The sequence below is a fragment of the Phaenicophaeus curvirostris genome, chromosome 9, assembly GCF_032191515.1.
Source record: "Phaenicophaeus curvirostris isolate KB17595 chromosome 9, BPBGC_Pcur_1.0, whole genome shotgun sequence".
NCBI lineage: Eukaryota > Metazoa > Chordata > Aves > Cuculiformes > Cuculidae > Phaenicophaeus > Phaenicophaeus curvirostris.
The window spans coordinates 19,534,387-19,553,911 of record NC_091400.1 but is presented as its reverse complement, the minus strand read 5'-3'; the positions used below and the strand labels follow the sequence as shown (position 1 = coordinate 19,553,911).

Sequence of the window (19,525 nt, the reverse complement as noted above, 5' to 3'; positions counted from 1 at the left end):
CGGCGGCCCCGCCCCGCGCGGGGCTCCGAGCGCCCGGGGGCGGGCAGGGCTGGGGCTGGGGCTCGGGGGGGACGCGGGGAGCCGGCCCGCTGGGCTGTGGCGCGGGCAGAGCGCGGAGAGGCTCCACCGGCGGCTGGGGGGGCGCGAAGGTAAGGTCGGCCCGAGCGCTGCAGCCTTTCTCTAGAAACCTAAACCGGTCATTTGTACGCGGTCGTGGGAAGCGCACCTAGCGTTTTGTTTCTGCCTGTTCTGTGTATTCGTACTCTATTTAGAGCGGCGCTGCGTACACACAGTCCTTGCGTTGCCTGGCAATTGTGCCCAGTAAGGCACAGCATAGGCAGGGTTCGCCCCTGATATTATGCACTGATCACCTGAGATTATTCAAATAACTTCCTACCTTATTGTGGTGAACGCGTTAGCAGTTCAGAGAACGCTAAAATGAGAAACGGTGCTTTCCTGCAGCGCTTGAGCTCTAGATGAAACAACAGCCACGGCTCTGGTTGTCTGTAAAACAGCATTCAGTGCGGGCAGCACAAAGCGGGTGGGTAATCATTTACCGTGCTTGCCTGCCTCAAAGCAAGAGCACCTGAAGCCACATAAAGAACCTGAAAAATTACCTGTCTTCAGCAAAATTTCCTTGTTCTCCCTTCTTGGCCCAGAACGTATCGGGAGCGGCTTTAAGAATTTAATCCCTGCTGTTCTTCGGCTGACACTCCCAGTGTTTGTTTACTCCATTTCAGCTCCATTAAGCACAGGTGTGTATTTAAATCCTTGTTTCCATGGGTATCCAGTACACTAGCAAAATGCTCTATTCTTTATCTTTTCAATTTAGTGGACCATTTGGATTTGAGATATTCAGGAAAGAAATGATCTGTTTTGACAAAGTAGTGGGAAAAGAACAAGATAAAACATTTAAATTCTTCAGACATACACTGTTTTATTTGTGTTAAATGTGTTGCGTATTTATGCGTTAACAAGAATACCTGGGATTACTTTTACAGCATGAAATGGAACCATCATAGTCGTCTAATTTCACTCCCTATATTTAAGGAAATCCTTTGGCTTGTTACTATAGCTGGAACCAGTGTATTTACAAAAGCTTCAGAAGCCCCATGTAGAGTCTAGGCAGCTTCTCACTTGTCGAAAATTAATTTTGGTGAAGTGTGGAGGCAAATTCTTGGTCCTCTGTCTTCTAATATCCTTGCATCCTCTGCTAAGACATGATACTGGACAAAATTCTGGTCTGGAGGGACTTGATCCTCAACTGCGTAGTTGTACTGAGTGCTATCAATGGAGCTGAAACGGAAGGGTTTTTTTCAGAGTAATTTATTGTTGGTGACATTTGTCACTAAAGCATTGCTACTTCTTTGTGCTATGTATCCTGGCTGGAACGTTGTTTCCCCCTTAAATAATAGAAAGCATTACTTTTGATGTTCTATTTCAGCCAATAGAGTTAAATTATAAAAAGAAGTACTTCCTCAGAGTTTATCGTAAGCAGCAAGGTCTGGTCAGCTTTGAACCACAGGTCAAAGGTATAACAAACCAACAGGATACTGCAGTGACCCAAGTCTAAATCATGTACCAAAAATACTTCTCCTGTTATGCTACCTTGTGACTGCAGTAATTAAAATGCATGTAGTCAAAGCTAGCTGTAGAGTTAACATTCCCTGTGAAAAGGGAGCAGAGCAAGCTCAGTTCACCGCAGGAAGAGTGATGTGTTTGGTTAGCTCTCCAGTGAGAGACACTGCCCAGTGAGTCATGTAAGGGCTCCACCCTCTGCAGTCCAAACAAGGTTTCACACAAACCAGGGTTTTTAGTTCTGTTGTGGGGAACCACCCTGGAAACAGAAGCTTCACCCTTCCTCAAAGCACGAAAAGAGGACAGCAGGTTGTTCGGCTAGACTACTTAAAAGAGCAGTGTGTCCAACTGTTTTCACCATCAACTTTTTAATCCTTAGAATTAAGCCCATGCATTTCAGATTAGTTACTAATAGATGGCATATGTCCACAGGTTCACAAAATCGCACACCAAAACACTTCTTCCTCTTTGCAGCACACTTAAGTATTCTGCCAAGAAGCTTAAATGACTCAACTAACGAGGCAAACTCGATGACCTTCATCCCAGTATATGAAAACAATCAGCAAATTCAGGCAGCAAGGACTTTTTTTTTTTTAAGTATCAAATCAAATTGCAAATAGCAAAATAAAAAGTTTGTTATTCTCAACAATATAGAACAGTTAGTCTTATCTCCGCTTTTAAAGGTGTACAAACGTGGTTTGACAAAGATCAGTCACTGCACATAAGAGTCAGTTTGACACAATGTATGTTCTAAGTGAAGAACTTAGTATGGACTACTTGGACATCCACAGAAGGCTTGACAAGAACCCATAATTAGTTAAACTACAGAAGATGGGAATTAGCATGAGCAAAGATAAAGAACTCATAAGAAAGAACTGTATTGAAAAAGGAAGTTGTAGAATTCTGTTAAGTAGGTCTGGGAACAAGTTCATTTTTTTCTTAACTGAATAGGGCACAGAAGTTAGGAATAAGCTAATGATACCTACTGACAAAACAGTGAGGTGTCACCAATACTGAGAATAATCCAGACCAGGAGAAATATGTGGTTACAGAATTGTATTTTATTAAAAAGTGTCAAAATGCCAGGTCATGCATTTAAATTAATAATTTTCTTGGCAAACTGGAGCTCAGCTGCAAATGCAAGCAGGGTAAGAGACTGGGGTGCTCCATCACACTACCTGACAGGCAACAAGAGGCAAACAAGGAATTTATAACAGGCAAGTACTAATGCATTCTCTTATTCATTGATCTGTTCTGTGCAGCATCGGTCCCAAGTACCTGATAGCAGCCATAGGAGGCCTGCCTGTCATGGACTGCCTATCCACGAATCTCTCTAGAAGAAGCCTTTAAATGTCATCTGCAAGCCTTGCAGCACAAGACAGCATTGGGACACTAATTACCATCAGGTATGTGCGATTTCCATTGTGTGCCACCTTCTGCCTGCTGCTGAGACTGATCAGTTAGGAAATACTTGAGCATTATCAGCACCCCTTGCAATTTAAAGATGGCATTTCTGTTGAAATATACTTCACTCTGCAAGTATTGGTTTTGGGAATTAACAGAGAGTACTTGAGCTTCTGAGTTTCATGTGCACTTGCTCAAAGATGCGAACAAGCACAGTCTGACTACACTAGGAAGATGTCAGAACAAAGTGTAATGTCTGCATGCTAATTAAACTGCAGGTTGTCAGAGGTGACCATGCTCACTGAAAACACACAATTGCCTCATTGTACTGCCAGGAAGTGCTTTGCTGAAATTCTGTTCCTTCCTTGAGGCTGTCTGAGAACAGTCCAAGGCAGCAAGATGGAACGATTATATGCATTCCTCCTTCTGAGTGCACAGTATACCCTAAGGTAACAGAGAATCAATTGTAGCAGTAAACTCTGTTCTGAATATTGTTACGTATATTGAGAAAAAAGAAGTTTTCAAAAAGGTCATGCTGAGGTAGAAAAACCAAGATCAGGTCAACTAAGCCAGGATACAAAAAAAAAAAAAAAAAAAAAAAAAAAATCTTCTCATCATTTGAGCAATTAAGTGCTAGGAGCTGGTAACAGAGCCATGTAAGCAAGGTGTTTTATAGCCTAATACTTACCAGGAAAACATGCACAGTGCCAGAAATAAAAATGTAATACAGTAATGTCCAGTAAAGTTGTACTCATTCAGAAAAGCCATATAAGAAAAGGGTTGACTAGGTGGATAAAAAACTTTTTTCTTGTGAGAGTCTAGAGTATACATCTAGAGTATAAAGAAGCATATCCAGAGAACTATTTATCTTGACTATTTAAAGCTGTACTTTATCAGAGTTATTTGGGGCAACACATCCTACACAAACAAAAAAAAGTTTTCTAATAATTCCTATAAGTCTGTGGTTCGCAAATCAATAGCAAGTTAAAACTTGAAATCTTGGCTATGTTTCTTGACTACCAAGCTTTTCTCACCAGATTTTCTATTGAACATCATGTTTTTATATAGATTTCCGTGAAGTGGAACTATTTGAATAAAATGCCTTGAGGAATTGCTGTTTAGATTATTCAAACTCTGGAGAAGGAATGCCTCAGTCCCCTACATAATAATACAGGCCAGGCTCTACAGTTAAGCAAAATAATGCATTACACTTATGTTTGCAATGTCGTCCTTTGCAGGAGCAGCCACTGAAATTTGCAAAATCAGAGTTTTTAACAGGGCAGCTATTTTTTTTGCTACTCCCATTTCCAAGCCTTTGTCCCTATGGTTTGTGGGCTCTCCCAACACCTCTACTTTGCAGTGAATCTTTCTACCTTTCTCCCTTCCTAATGAAATGCCATTAGTCTTCAGGTAATTGTAAGGACTGGCAAATTCCACAATTCTTCTTTTATACCCGAAACTGATCTTGAGTAGTTGAATAGCTATTCAACTTGTAGAGCATTTAAAATCTTTCCTCTTGCACGTTATCAGTTTTCCTAACAGAGAATGGCGAGAGTTTACTGCAGGGGCGAGACTATGGAAAGAATATTTTGCTTTTCACCCCTGAAACTCTTTGCAGTAACTGAGAGACTTATTCAGCTTTGCTGCTTGCTTGTTTCCTCCACCTATTTTAAGCCTTTAAAAAAAACACCTTGACCTGAAAATTTGTGGAATAGCTAGATGGCCAAAGTTATCAGTGTTAAGTTTGAAGGAGAGAAGGGAAAATAAACAATTTTTTTATTCAGAGTAATAAAATACAAGAGCCAAGTTTTAACACTTATATAATGCTCATTAAAAACATTTTCAGGTACTAGGACGTTTACTACACCTTCAGTTTTCATGTACCGTGTCATTGCAATTAGAAATTAGCATGAGTCACTAGGGGAATTCTGCAAATTGGGGACAACCAGTACAGGATCTACAGATTAGTAACCTCACTGCCATTCTTGGATTTATCTGGCAAATTATCACAAAGATTATTTTGAGGAACACTGGCTTTGCAGGCTTGTTTAACATTTTAAATTTATTTATCAAAACAGATGTGAAGCCTGAAAAACAGTCATTAGTAATTAGGTGAGAACAGTTTATGTTGTAGAAGAGGGATGTTTTTAATCTGTTAGGCAAAACCTCCTCAGTCCAGCTGAACAGACCTCTAAAAGTAATGTTATAAGCTGAGACTGGTGAGATTGCTATTAGCTTTCTTTCAGCTAGAACTCATTTAATGTGAAATAGTGTTTGGGGAGAAAATAAAAGGTTTCTACTCATGTAATTTTAGCATCTGTACAGAGTCATGAAACAGAAAATTCCTATTGAATGACATTCAGCTTTTAACTTCAGAACTTAATGAAGTGTAGTTTTGCTTTTCCTTTATTCTTCTGCAAAGACAGCAACTCAAGTTTCCACATTTGTCCAACCACAAATGCTTTTCAAGCCCCTTTTAACCATGAATTCAGCTGCTAGTTTAATTCTCTGAACCTTCACTTTACGACAGGTTAATGCTGTGCACAGTGTGCTCTAACAGCCAGAAAAAAAACCCCAAAAACACATAAAGAAGTCTGCAGAATTGCAGTTGACTTACATCAAGTTTTCTTTCCTGATGCAATATGATGCCCTCTTTCTTTCAAAGGGGAACTCATACAATAAATGAGAGAAGTTTTTTTCTGGAAAGAAGACATTCTTGCCACTCAAAGGAACTTTTATTTCAAATATGTTCTTATAATAAAGTTGCACATTGTTGTACAAATAGATAAACCCAGGAGACAAAAGATTCCATTTTAAAATATCTGGCTCAAACTGCAGCCGTTCCCATTCATTTCCTAAACCATAGTAGGGATTTTTCAGGGCAGTGGAAATAAAGATGTAAACCAAGTCATCTAAGTAATTAAATTACGGTCCAAGAACATTTGTAACACCACCACAGAAAATTGTATCTGCTCATTCTTCAAGGCCTTTGAGCTGTAGCATGGCAGAAGTTTCTTTATAAACTCAGAAGTTTTTCATTGAGAGCAATCTGTGACTGTGTGAGGTTTGCCAAGTAGGTTACCATCAGTAGGTCCTGGGTGGGGGGGAAACAGTGAACAGAATTATTAACAAAGATGGAGTCTGTCATGGAGTTGAAATTTTAACACCTGTAAAGCAGTTTACAATCAGCTACTAGAAATATTGTCAGTCCTCAAAGTCCTAACCTGAAGAATATTTATCTTACAAGAAGGTGGTTTTGGTATTCCCAGAATATGAAACACCGCTTGTGAAATTTTAACTTGGAGTTCACCCAGATTAACCAGGCAAGTCAAAGGGTATAAGCAGAATTAAAAATTAATTCTGGTCTTGCAGACTGTGGGTGAACAGCACATTCAGAAACTTAGCTTTCGCTTTCTAAAAATCTGTTACAGAAATAAGGTGTTACACTAAAACCTTGTTTGCGTCAGAAGTGTTACATAAGGAGACAGAACTTCAGGATGCTGGCAAGTCACCAGCTTATCCTTGAAATCCATACTGCTTTAAGCCCAGTAATTCATATTGCCCAATTACTCTATAAGAACTGGTGCAGGCTTTCAGATTACTTGCATAATTCCTAAGTACTTTAAAACTTACTCTCTCACTTGCATATGGTGAGCTCCTTTATCCACCTTCAGCTCTTAAAATGTCAAATTACTGATAAGAAAGAGCTCTATTTTCTATTAACACGTTTGTGTGAAAAGACAGATAGTTTTGATCACAGACTAATTTATGTCTGTGTGACAGATTTTGAAAATTGCTGGCAATACACTGAAAAAAATAGATTATGAACTTACATTGATATTGCTGTTCAACATTGTCTCAAAGTCCTCTGGTGAAATCTTTGGCACCTGGTTAATGAGATCCATCAGGAATCGCCCAACAGTGTTGTCTGCAGCCACTTTGCCAGACTAAGCATAAAAAACAGACACTTCAATGTGAGTAAAACTCACTAAGTTTATGGCCCAGAAAGAGAATATGTAACAGGAAAAAGAAGATGCACAGGGTTACATCAAACCTATCTGCTGACTTACAAAAAGCTGGCCTTACCAATACATCCTCTGCATACTGGAGCACCATGGTCAGAGTGTCCTGAATCCTGGCTGATGCTGCCCCCACCTGCTGTAAGTCACTAGACAAGCCAATCACTCTATTAGGGCTAAAACAAGTCTTCATGATAAGATCCACTGAAAGCAAAAGGACCATCTGTGAGAAAACCGACTGCCACAAAAAACAGCTTAAGTCCTTAACTTTACAAAATAAATTCCCCGTAGAACATGAATTTTACCAAGGTTAAAAAAAAAAAAAAAAGGCAATTAAAGCTGTCACAACAATGGTTTTAACCAAAATAGTAAGAACACATTCACCTCCTATCCGCTCGGTATCATAATAAACATATTTCACTGTTAGAGGGGTGAACATCACGCCCATAGTTTTACCAGGGACTCCCATTGGGGCACTAGGGAAAAAAAAGAAGAACAAAACATTTTCAGCGTGGACATACTTAAGGGAGGAAGTAATGTATTTCCATCTCAATGATCTCTGTTAGCACTGAAGTACGAACATGAGTGGGTTACTCACTCTCACCAAAATCAGCATTATTAAGACCAAGGTTAACTGAGGACAGGAAATCAGCCCCGGCATACTATTAACTGCTCATTTTCATCTAAGAATATTCCTAGCTGGTCTGATGTTTGTCAGCACGAATGCATGAAGAGCTAAGTACCATCTTCTTAGCCAGAGTATGTTCCTGCTTACAGAACAGGTATTCTATCCTGAAATACTCCATGCTTTTCAAGAAATCACTTAAGGAACAAACATAAATATGACAAAAATTCAAGTACAAAGTACTGTCAACACCTTTATTATTCCTGTTATTCAAGGTATTCGAACTTCATTTATGCTTTAAATAAGAAGTCAGGGAAAAGCTTCCTTTCTGAAGATGCACAGTCAAGAAGCAGTAGACCTCCACTACAAAATAAGGCTAGGGTTTTATCCTTAAAGAAGAAAGCTCTTCAGCCACTTCTGGGAAGAACAGTGAGGTGGAGTAGTTTAATATCCCAATATTGAATCTCCATTCTTAAGCGATAAAAATGGAAGAGGTTAAGAGGAAGAAAGACTGATCAAGAAGATGCAGTTTCAACTATCTTTTAACTGCACTAATCCTCCAACCTGTATAAATAAACTGCTGAGTTATAAAGCCAGTGGCTGCAGGCAGTCAGACAGTGTGATGGCAGTTAGTGATGTTAATGCTAGCTATCTGAATCCTGTGAAAAATCACAAAGATGTTCAGAACATTGTTAATTAGCCACAATTCCCCACCCCAGTGAGATACCAGCTTATGGTTAAGGTTAGGTCTAGCTTGAAGTTAGGTCTTTCAACTTAACATGCGACAGTCAGGACACTTCAATGGGAAGTAAGCCATGACCCCTGGCTCACTGCAGTGTTTTAGCTACCGCACAATCTTGTTCACATGAAGACACTGCAGTGCAATACATTTCTTGTGACTCTGACGGGGTCCCTCTCAACAATTCATACAACTTCCCTCCCAGAAATGCAGCATCCCAGAGTACCTGACGTAGGCTTTAATGCTCATGCGTGAATTTTGGAGGCTTGTGTCCACGGTGAGATGGATTGGATTGTGCGCTTCCCGGCTGTAATACTCGTGGATCAGGACAGAGTGTTCTGTAATGTCATGACCTGTTGCATACCTTCAAAAGAGCACAGGTTGAGGAGCCATCCGTCCAACATTCAAGTGCCCAATGTTTGGTATTCAAATATTTAACAGGTTTGTATTCTAAGCCACTGATTTCCAAACACAGCTGCAGAAGTGTACTAAATACAAGTGCTTTAACTAGGGCACTTGTAGTTTTACAGCCTGCTATCCAAATGTAGGAATTGCAGGCTGAGCACACAAGCACCTGAAACAGGGCCAGTACGTAGTACAGCAGAATCGGTACAGCTAACATCAGACACCCAAGATTCAGTTATCTCTCACTCTGCTTTGGACCAACTCTTTATTTCTGTGTAAGCCAAAGCATGCCAAACAAATCAAATGTCTCTCTGCAGGAGGCAGAACTTGTTAATCTAGCTCCCTCAGCTGCTCTGCAATTAGCTTCTCATACATACAGGAAAACTCCTGCCATCAGACTTGCTCTTTGGTGTGCTGTCGTAAAGTTGTTGGGGAAGTCTGCTCCACAAGGACACTATTTTGTAGGATCACAGAAGCACAAGAAGATTAATAAAGCTACCTATCCACACACTCAGACAGACTCTGTTACTGTACCACCCTACTGGTGATCTTGCTTGGCATCCCACATACAAGTACTTCCACCTTTCCCAGCGGAGAACTTCTGCATGCTCAGGCTGATATCACCGATTCCTCCTACAGCTCTCGATACTTGAAACTACTCTTTTGTGTTCTTCCATCTTTCTAACCAGTTATCTTCCGTGGTGCAGGCTGTATTACAGGTGCCTAAGTTCTTCTAACAAATCCACGCGAGTGTTCGCTAAATCATTGCTCCCTTTCCTAGACATAAACATAAACGAAGGCCTAGAAGTGTCCGATGCCATTCTATCACAAACGGCAGCGCCTTTATAGCCCTGTAACGCAAGCCCTGACCGTCACAAGCACCGGCGCTGCTGCTTCTCGACCCGCGACAAGGAGAATCGCATATTTCGAGCAGCGTCGGGGACCAACGCAAGAGCTCGTGTGTTCTTGAGGAAGGGGAACTCACCAGCCCAAGATGATCTCGCTGGGGGACACCTTCTTGTGCAGCTCGTACATGTTCTTGGCAAACTCCATATCGACCGCCACCTGAGAAAGGGAAAGGGGGCCGAGCCGGCCGGTTACCGGGACGCGCGGCCGTCCCCGGCGGGGGCGCGACACGCCCCGGCCCCGCGCGCCGTACCTCATCCTCGGACTCGTTGTGCGGGACGGAGAAGCAGTTGGTGACCTCCACCGAGTGCTTGTCCACGGTGCCTGCGGGAGGGCGGCGCGGTTAGCGGGGCCGGGGGCGCGGCGGGCGGCGCGGGGCGCGGCTCTTACCCAGCAGCGTCCCGATGACCCGCGCCGCGCCCTCGTTGCGCCGCTCGAAGCTGTCCACGATGGAGGCGAGCACCACCGGGTGCAGCCGCACCGCGCGCCCGCCGGGGAACGGCCCCGACAGCGCGGCCGACAGCGGCGGAGCCGCGCTCCCCACCGGCGTGGCGGGCGGCGCCGCAGGGCTCTGCACAGGGGCCGCGGGAGCCGCCGGGGCCGCAGCCGGAGCCGGAGCCGCCATTTCCAGAGAGAGGGAGGGAGAGAGAGAGCGGGGGGAAGGGGCGGCCCTTCCGGCTGCGGGCGGAGCCGCGCGGGGAAGAGGAGGCCTGGCAACCAGAGGGCTGAGCGCCGCCTGCGGCACGGCGGGTTGTGGGGATTGTGGTTGCTCAGCCTGGAGAAGAGAAGGCTCCGAGGTGTTATAGCGACCTTCCAGTACCTGAAGGGGCTGCAAGAAACCGGGAAGGGGACTGTTGACAAAGGTTTGTAGTGATAGGAGTAGGGGAAATGGCCTTAAACTGGAGAGGGGCAGATTTAGACTAGACATGAGGAAGAATTTCTTCATTACGTGGGTGGTGAGGCAGTGGCCCAGGTTGCCCAGGGAAGCTGTGGCTGCCCCATCCCTGGAGGTGTTCAAGGCCAGGCGGGATGCACCTTGGGCAGCCTAAGCTAGTGGGGGTGTCTCTGCCCATCGTAGGGGATCAAACTGGATGGGCTGTAAGTTCCTTTCCAACCCAAACTATTCTGTGATTCTATGAAACCAAATTCCTGGATGCGATTTGCCTGCTACTCATGCCCTGTGTGTTCACTCTCAAGCAACAATCCTGCCTGACTGGGGCAGGTGTGGCTGTGAGGCAGGTGTGCTTCTGGTAACCAGCACATAGGCTGGACTCGGTTGGAGCTTCCTTTTCCCATTCTCAGCCCTACATGTACAGCTGTCACCTTAGATGTTGTAGCAGCATAGTAATAGATTTACTTATGGGTTGCTTAGTTAAAGAAATGATCGTTTTTAATATTAATTTGGCAACCTTAATGGATAACTTCAGGTATCATTGAAATGTTTGGGTTTTTTTTTCCCCCCACAGGTGTTCATGTGTGTGTATGCATACATAAACACTGGGAGATCCAGAAGTCCCACCTGCTGTTGGAATGCTTAGTCAAAAACTGCATCAGTTTTCTGGCATTGCTTTGCTATCAGTGTTTGAATAACTGAGAATATTTCCAGGCAATGGTTTCCCAGGTGTAGCAGGAGAAAAGTGCAGTGGTGGTTACTAACTTGAGTGCAATTATCTATACTCTTTTATAGATTCACTTTGGGCTCCTGACATGCTCTTTCCCATATTAGGGTTAATAGTTAAACGTTTTAACATAAAACCTGGGGTTTATCCTGACTGGTGGCTTTTGGAGTTTTCTCTGCTTCATTAGCTGAAGAGTCAATCAGTTGATGAGCAGTTTTGACTCAGTCATTGAAGACAGGCTTCTAAGTATAAAAGGAGTAGGTCAATAAAAAATACTACATTCTGCCTGTGTGCGAGGAATTTGCTTTTTATATAAATAGGGAACACCTGGCAAAGCTACCAAGGAGAGCTAGTGTACGAGAACATGAACGGAACACGAGCTCTTCATAGAAGTACTCCATAGTCTGTGTATCAGTAAAAACTGGATCTTCTATTCTTAAGCTTTCACCATACAGCCTTCATTTCTTGTAGGTGTGCCTGAGTGAAATTACATAAAGCTTTAAAATGTTTCTGTTCCTGGAGCTTTGATGTATCATTCAGAAGACTAATGTGTGTGGCGTTCTTTTTAGAGAGCAGCTGTTTGATCTCGTCCTTGTTTGCATCAAACTCTCCTTGATGCTTCAACTGGCTAGTCAGCTGCTGATTCAGGTGGAACAAGAAAGGCTCGTTAAGACCTGCCCATTATGCTTTTGTGTTGTGACCTTAACAAGTGGGCAGCTTAATACGGAGCTGCAGTTGTACTTCAAAACTGGTGACTGTGATAACTTTCTTTTAATATACTGACATCAAGCTGCTGCACAGAATGCTGGGGAGTGTGTGCAGTGAGTAAAGGTGGACAGCCTGCATCTCAAAAGTCAAAGATCAGTAGCTGGCTCACACAAAGCCCACTTAATGCAAAGACTGTATAATGATAAGAAAATCAGTGATGTGATAGTGCTTGGTGCAGATGTGTCCAAAGGACAAAATTGGTGTTGCTTGCTAAATGACTATGGGAAAAGAGACCATCATAATGAATACTGTGTCACAAAGTATCAGTTTACTTTCAGGGGAGGATAGTTATTGGTGACGCTTAGTAATTGTACCAGTTGTTGAAAACTGGGCATCCATCTAGTGAGCCTATTAAGATGTTTAGATACTACCCCATTAATGTAAAATCTGTCTGCCTAACGGAGACATATTTGCACAGGAACATTGAGCAGCGTGGTAACTCAGGGCCACCTGATTTTACAGTTCTCATACATATGATTTTGGTGGTGAATATAATTAACATCCTAGTTCTGCTCTTGAATAATTTCTTTTTACAGTCCTTACATGTGACTGAATCATTGCATTTGCTGTCATGTCAGCTGCATTTTCACAGATTATATATAATTTCTTCATGAGTAGCTATCGTCTCATCTTGCTTGTATTGTTGGAAGCAACATCATCTCTTGCTCTTACATTTCTTACATTTCATTACAGATAAAATATTTACAACTTATTTGATTCATTATTTCAGCACATAGATTCATGTGGTTTGGTTTGTTTCATGGGACTGCATCTGACATTTTTATTCCATTATTATAAGAACAATTTTCTATTATACATTCTGTGTAAGAAGTTAGTAGAGTCTTTCGGTACTGCTCTGCTTTACCTGACTGTCTGTGTGCCAGTGTTATCTCCTTTGTTTCTGAACTTAGAGAGCCTTTCTTGTGTCATAGTTCCTGAAAACTTTGAGCTGGCAACAAAAAAAAAAAAGAGCTGAAGAGCAGCAAGAATTTGAGAAATGGTGGGCAGACATAGAAGCCATAAGGGAGAGGCATCAAGAGCAGGTCAGACAGTGACAAGAGGCACGGGAAAAATGAAAAAGTTGCTAATCCAAGATGAGAACTGGTAAGTGGGCTATTTCTGAATAGGGGCTGCAGAGTAACCCAAAGGTATATGAATATACTGAATGAGCCAGTGTTGATGTTGAGCTGCATTAAGACTGTCTTTTCAAGTTCCCCTGTTGCATACTGACTCCTCATTAACTTGACAACTGGTCTTAAAAAAGAAAAAAACAAAACCAATAAAACAAAACAAACAAAAACACAAAGAAATAAGGCAGGTCTGCTGAGGTAACTGATTTTTGGAGCTGTAGACATGTGGTCATGGAAGTAGTGTGATCTTTGGAAAATCCGTGGCCTCAAAGCGTGCTTTGTGTGTTCATGGTCACTCACTCTGGTGCCCAAGGCAGTGTGTAGCCTTACAGACAGACACCTGCCTTCATCGCATCGCAAATACCAGCAGCCTAGGAATGAAGCCCAGTGATCAGCCACTGACTGTGCCAAAGCCTCCCAACTTCTCAGCTAGATTCTGGTGCTGATATGCGTCCATGTAATAGTAGGACGGAGATGCTATCCCTCTCCACTCTCTTGACAGGCAGAGAAGTGAGGGAACAGTGGCTTTTGTGTGACTGCTCAGTCTCAATCCTGCATTTGGTTCCATTATTGTTGTATTTGAAACTTAGATGGAGGTGCACTCTGTCTGAGGCATGGCACTCAGGCCGTACGGTCTTTCTGGCCTTGCTTAACGTCTAGACACCTTGTTCTCTAAAGACTAAACTAGGGTTTGTTATTTTATACCAATATCGTGTACTTGAACTAAATAAAAATTCCTAATCTGATGCTGTCTCTTGCTAGTGAGCCAAGTCCCTTTCCTGCAGAAGTTTCAGTAAAGAGCAATTGCTGAATGTACAGGGACATGCGCTTCTGGAGCAGCGGCCTTGTTGTCATACATCTTAGTATTGCTTTCAAGTGTCTGTTTCTTAGGACTTTAGTCTGTATTAAGTTTGAATTGTGTGTGGTAATGTGGCTTCTGCAAGCCAGCTCATCGCAGGTCTGGCCTTTCTCGAAGACGTCTGGATGAGTGCGAATATGAATCTTGACCACACCTTACAGTGTGGCGGTTAGGGCATGAAACCTGCTGTTTCATAGCTGTGGCCATTCTGCTTGGGGAACCACTTCACTGTCAAATGACTGGCTGCAAGCTGGCTTCTGCTGCGCTATTCTCTTGCCTATAGATGCATCATCTCCGAGCCCCTCTAGTGTTGCTAGCAGAACTGAATATGGCCAAGTGCTCTGCTGGGCTGGAGGACAAAACTTCCAGCTCCAGCAGAACTAACTACAATAATTCAGCTAGCAACTTGCTGGAACGAACTGTTAAGATGCAGTCTGATGAGAAAATATTGCTTTTTTTAGTTTTCAGATTGAGAAATACCTCTGCTTCTTTGCAGCATCACCCTTTGTGGTTGACACTTTTCAATGTTGTGTACAGCTGGAGACTGAAACTGGAGCTGTTCAAACGATTGATCATTTGAACTGTTGATGTGAATTGTGTCTGCAAACCTGTAAGTGCATGTGTATTCTCAGCCTGGTTCACCGCGGCAGTTTGCAGAAGAGTTTTATGTGGTACAGTTCTGAAGAATTGTTCCTCTTGCTGTACCTTTCTGTAAACATGGCTAGAAGAAGAGTACATTTTAACGGTGCCTGCGTGTCTGGTCTTTTTCTTATGCCTGGCACTCAATGGGCTCTCTTCTCTTGCACCTGAGAGAAGACTTAGAAAGGAGCAGCACAGATAAAGGTCATCCCAGAGCAATGGTGTGCCAGGAGCCTTTGTGCCTCAAAAGGAAAATAAATAACAGTGTGCCTGGGCTGCTTAATTTCTATGTTGGACTTTCATGTGAATGTGATTTAGGGCATCTTAACGTAAGGAGTTCATACTTGGAAAGATTCAGGTTGGTTTTATTCATCTTTTTCATTAAGTGCATCTAATAGAATAAATATTAAAATAAACTGCATTCTCTCTGGACTTTTCTGAAACTTGGCCCAGTGACACTGCTTTCAGTCTTGCAACTCCTCCCATTCCTTGTGGTTTCCTTTCCGGGGGACAAATGAAAACTTTTGCCATTATTTTGAAGGAGATTCTCTTGTCGGCTTTGGATGGGCTGTAGTGCGGGGTGGAGGTTAGTGGAAGGTCAGAGACGGAAATGTGGGCGAAGGAGGAGAGCACTCCGTGCGTAGGGGCCGAGGGACGCTTCCTCTCATTGCCCTGGCTCGCTGCTGCTGCTGCTGCGTGACCGAAACGTGGTGCTGCTCCCCGAATCGATCAAACCCGGTCTCTGCTGCCGCCGGGTGACTGAAACGCGGTGCTGCTGCCCGGATTCCCCGCGTGCACAGTGCAGCGAGACAGCCTAGCCCTCTGCTGCCACTGGGTGACTTAACTATCATGTGTTGGTGGTTTACTGAAAGTTCAGGTATCAGTAAGACGGCCAGGCTTGATTTAAATTATATAAGTTAACTGTATATACATTATTTAAGCTGCTAAATGTCAATTATCCTAGTTAAAAACCTTTTAGAATATAAGATTACTTCCGTTTTCTAGTCACTAAGATACAGTGCTCAGAAGTATATAGATAAGTTATATATAATATGCATTACATAATCATACTCTCATCCACCATTTGGATAGAACTGAACATTGATTAAACTTCTTCAATGTGTCTCACGCAGTAGCAAATTCACAAAGACTGTCCTATTTCTCAGCAGCTGAAGAAGTAGCAAACTCTAAAGGGCATTTTCCACTGTTTCTTGTTGATCTTCTTCTTGACACTTTCCCAGCAGTCTTAGCATCACATACAGCCATGTCTTAAGTGTAGTCATAAAGCAAAAAACCCAGGCTGACAAGTCCAATAAAGTTGTCCCCCTCACATTTGGCAGACATGCAAAATAGGTTTCTACCTTCTGAGGTGGAAAGGTCTGATTTAATAGTGTGGCATGTAATTCAGGGTTCAATGGTGCCTGCCATGGAAACTGGGAAGAACATCTCTTTACCCATAGGAGAGTCTGGATCAAACCTCAGCAGCAGGGGAAGATCAGCAGGAAGGGGGACTGTCAAGGTACAGAATGAAAGAAAAAACTAGGATAGAAATGGTGAGCAATACAAAGGAATAAGGAGAGAAAGAGAGGGAGGGAAAGAGAGAGAGAGGATAGCAAGGCACATGCAGGTGCTGAGTGGGAAAGAACTCCAGGGAATGGGCCAGTGGAATAGTAGGGAAGATGGAGACGGATGCAGCTTGGTACAAAGATCGAGAAAGAAAAAAGCAACTATAGGTGCAGGACAGACAGAAGATTAGAAATAAAAGGGAGATTAGACAGAACAGAAACATAAGAGCGGTACAGGGAATACCGGGGAAAAATAGTACAACAGCATGGTCAATGGAGGGAACCAAAAAGTCCGACCCTCAGAGGTTGATACCCAGTCACATCCCTGGCACAAGAGGCAAAGTTGCAGTAAGAGGACATACCGTTACTTCTGGTAAAGGTCTTTTTCTCCATTTAGTGCTTGTCTTGCTATAAATGTAAGGCTCCACTGGCCTTATTTATGCCTTTGAGGGGTTTACCCCCACCCCTTTTCCAGGTGGTGGGTGGGGAGACCCAGATATATATGAGGCACAGGCCTTCCATTAGGAGGTCATTCAGCTTTTGGTCTCCTTTGAGATCAGTGTTCTGTTGTTCTTCCCATTCATTGCAGCTTTTGAGCAGGCTAAGCTATTTTGGTAAAATTTTTTTGCCTTTTAGAGAAGCAGAGGTTCCTGTTGGAGTAAGAGCTTTAGGAGGAGTCATGTCTAAGCAGCATATAGAGTTGAAAGTATGTTTATTGTACATGGGGGGGGGGGATGCGTGTGTGTTTTTAGGTCAGTAATTTTGTGTTGGGGGTGGCAAGATGTTTTAATATTTTGCATTATTTTATTCTGGATGCTTTGCCTTTTCCTAGAATTTCTGGTTATAGGGCAACTTCTTGCTGTTCCTCATTCCGTGTGGGATGATACATTATCCCTAGAGCCTTTACAGTTAGTAACAGGTGTCTTGTAAATTGTAGTAATCTGGCATTCGCTTACTTTGCCAGCCTGTAAAGGGAACTGGAGTCTGTGGGATTACAGAAGATAGGCGGGGCAGCAGAACAGAAGGAAGGGCTCAGAAGTACAGTTCCCAAGGAGCATGGATGCAGAAGGGTTGGGGGTGCAAATATAAGGCAGGAGCTCTCAGGAAGGAGTGGAGTTCTTTCTCTGAGAGTTCACGGGTAGGGGAGTGTGCATCAAGCATGGCCTTGCTGGCCAGTCGAGGGAGGTGACTGTCCTGCGTTACTCTGTGCAGATGCAGCCCCACCTCAAGTATTGTGTGTAGTTTTGGGTGCTGCAGTATTTAAAGGATATCAAGGTACTGGAGAAAACCAAGAGGAGAGCCATGAAGTTGGTGAAGGGTCTAGAAGGGGAGTCATGTGAGAAGCTCTGTCTATTCATCCTGGAGAAAAGGAGACTGAGGGGGGTGGTAATAATCTCATAGTAGTTTATTGTTTCCTCAGAAGGGAAGGAGGAGCAGGCACTGATCTCTTCTCTCTGGTGACCAATGATAGGACCCGAGGGAATGGCAGGAAGATGTCCCAGAGGAGGTTTAGGTTGGATACTAGGAAAAGGCTTTTCATTCAGAGGGTGGTGGATCACTGGAACAGGCTCCCCAGGGAAGCAGTCACGGTGCCAAGCCTAACAACATTAAAGAAGCTTTTGGACAACGCACTCAGACATAAGTAGAAATTTTGGAGTTGTCCTGTGCAGGGACAGGAGTTGGACTTGATGATCCTTGTGGGTCCCTTCCAACTCGTGTCATTTTGTGAAGGACTTTATAATGTTTTGGGACTGGGAGATGGCTGGGGAGAAGTCTCTCGGGTTGCAGTCAGATGTGAGCGCCATTCAGATTTGATCTGTTTTATTCTCTCTACAACTGATGAGAGGTGTGATGAGTCAAGACACGAGGTGTGGACCTTCTGGGCCTTTGCATAGCAGTTCTCAAGGTGAAATGTCAAATGAGTTTCATCTTGGAAAGCATTAGTTTCATTAAGATATACCCTTTGTGACACTGAGATCTCTACTCCCCTGTGCCTTTTACTTGCTGTATTCCCAAGTGATTTTTCTTGCTTTTGTCCTGTCACCGTCCACCTGAATGTCATGGATCTTGCTACTTAGTGGAATGTAATTGGTTCTTATCTCCAGTGCAGGTTTCTGTCCTTATTTTCCTTGGCATTTCTTGGGGAAGAAGACGGATATTATTTGTGCTTGTAACAGTCTGCAGCTGAGGGTCTCTTCTTTATCCAGTCTCTGGGCACACAAGTCTCTTATCCCAGTTCTGGATTTTTCCTTAACTGCCCAGTGAGGCTTGCTCTAGTATTTATCACAGCAGTTATGCTCTCTTGTCCTTATTTATCCATTGTGGGGTTTAGCACTGGTTTCTACAGTAGTATAGTAAATAAGCCTCCTCTTTTGAAGTCTACTTACAGACCAATTCCCAGATCCCTAATATTTATTGCTGCAGATCTGCATCTCAACCCACAAAGTCATGAGTGCAGAACATGAAACATAATAATGCAGCCCTTTGGCTGACCAGCTTGTTCTTCAGCCCTGCTTCCTAAATGTCCTCTTGACTGCAAAAGCCAAGACAAAGCTAAAGGCTGAAGGGAAAGTTGCTTCCTGCAGAGAGTAAATCCTGCCCAGTATTAGCAGTAGACAGAAACAACAGTTGGTAGGACAAGGAATGTATTAATAAATTTTCTCCCCTTGAGGAAATGTAAATGCATGCATGCAAAAGAATGTGCAACTGAATCCGCAGTCTTTAATAAATGCAGAGACTTGTTCCGGGCACAGGTACATTTGTGATCGCCCCCATGCTCCTCTCCCTCTTAAAAAAATTATTTTAGTTAGTGAAATGTAAAACCACACAAAGACCAGAATACATATACACAGCTTAGAGGATCTGACTTTTTTTTCTTAAGAAACTTCTGCACATCTAGAATTATTGACTGCTAAGTCCTCCCAGTACAGCAGATATATCCGACATACATCATTGGTTGAATGTACAGTACAACAGTTGTGAGCACACCGTCACAAGAGACACTTGCAAGAATTCTAACAAGTAGTGAATCTTTCAAACCACATTGCAAGTACCTGCAGTGAACTAGTCTGGGGAAGATGGGAAATTACCAGAACATGGAAAAGAGATGTTAAAGTACACAGGAAGCTCCTACAGTCACTTCTCTCTGGAGTCATTACTCCCATTAGAGAGCCAGGGAACTGGAACCACTGCTTGCCACCTGAAACTCTCCTTCTGTTTCACAGGGATCAGTATCGTGCTTTTAGTTCCAGACCTCAGTCACTGCAATT

The 19,525-nt window shown here is 43.1% G+C and overlaps 1 protein-coding gene and 1 long non-coding RNA gene across 4 annotated transcripts in view; one reads left to right on the top strand and one right to left on the bottom strand.

The window, feature by feature from the left end:
- The first annotated feature begins 73 nt into the window (after nucleotides 1-73).
- LOC138723959 (uncharacterized) overlaps nucleotides 74-19,525 on the top strand; it is a 44,256-nt gene continuing 24,804 nt past the window's right edge. The window contains exons 1-4 of one of the 3 annotated variants that reach the window (XR_011337956.1): nucleotides 100-149; nucleotides 660-755; nucleotides 2,841-2,984; nucleotides 9,552-10,036. This is a non-coding gene — a long non-coding RNA (uncharacterized lncRNA). Of the gene's footprint in view, nucleotides 150-659; nucleotides 756-2,840; nucleotides 2,985-9,551; nucleotides 10,037-19,525 lie in introns of those variants that run through there. The other 2 variants (XR_011337958.1, XR_011337957.1) reach the window with 2 other exon arrangements.
- EIF3F (eukaryotic translation initiation factor 3 subunit F) lies at nucleotides 5,696-10,334 on the bottom strand. The gene is made up of 8 exons (XM_069863527.1): nucleotides 10,067-10,334; nucleotides 9,930-10,000; nucleotides 9,756-9,835; nucleotides 8,592-8,729; nucleotides 7,386-7,477; nucleotides 7,069-7,205; nucleotides 6,816-6,929; nucleotides 5,696-6,076 (listed from the first exon to the last, which is right to left on the bottom strand). Exons 1-8 carry the CDS (start codon nucleotides 10,299-10,301, stop codon nucleotides 5,999-6,001), a joined length of 945 nt encoding a protein of 314 aa, XP_069719628.1. The 5' UTR covers nucleotides 10,302-10,334; the 3' UTR covers nucleotides 5,696-5,998.

Coding starts and splice junctions, on each gene's coding strand:
- EIF3F (XM_069863527.1), bottom strand. CDS start 10,301: ATGGCGGCTCCGGCTCCGGCTGCGGCCCCGGCGGCTCCCGCGGCCCCT. Junction 10,001..10,066: donor GGTCATCGGGACGCTGCTGG/GTAAGAGCCGCG, acceptor GCCCTCCCGCAG/GCACCGTGGACAAGCACTCG. Junction 7,206..7,385: donor TGATACCGAGCGGATAGGAG/GTGAATGTGTTC, acceptor TTTTGCTTTCAG/TGGATCTTATCATGAAGACT.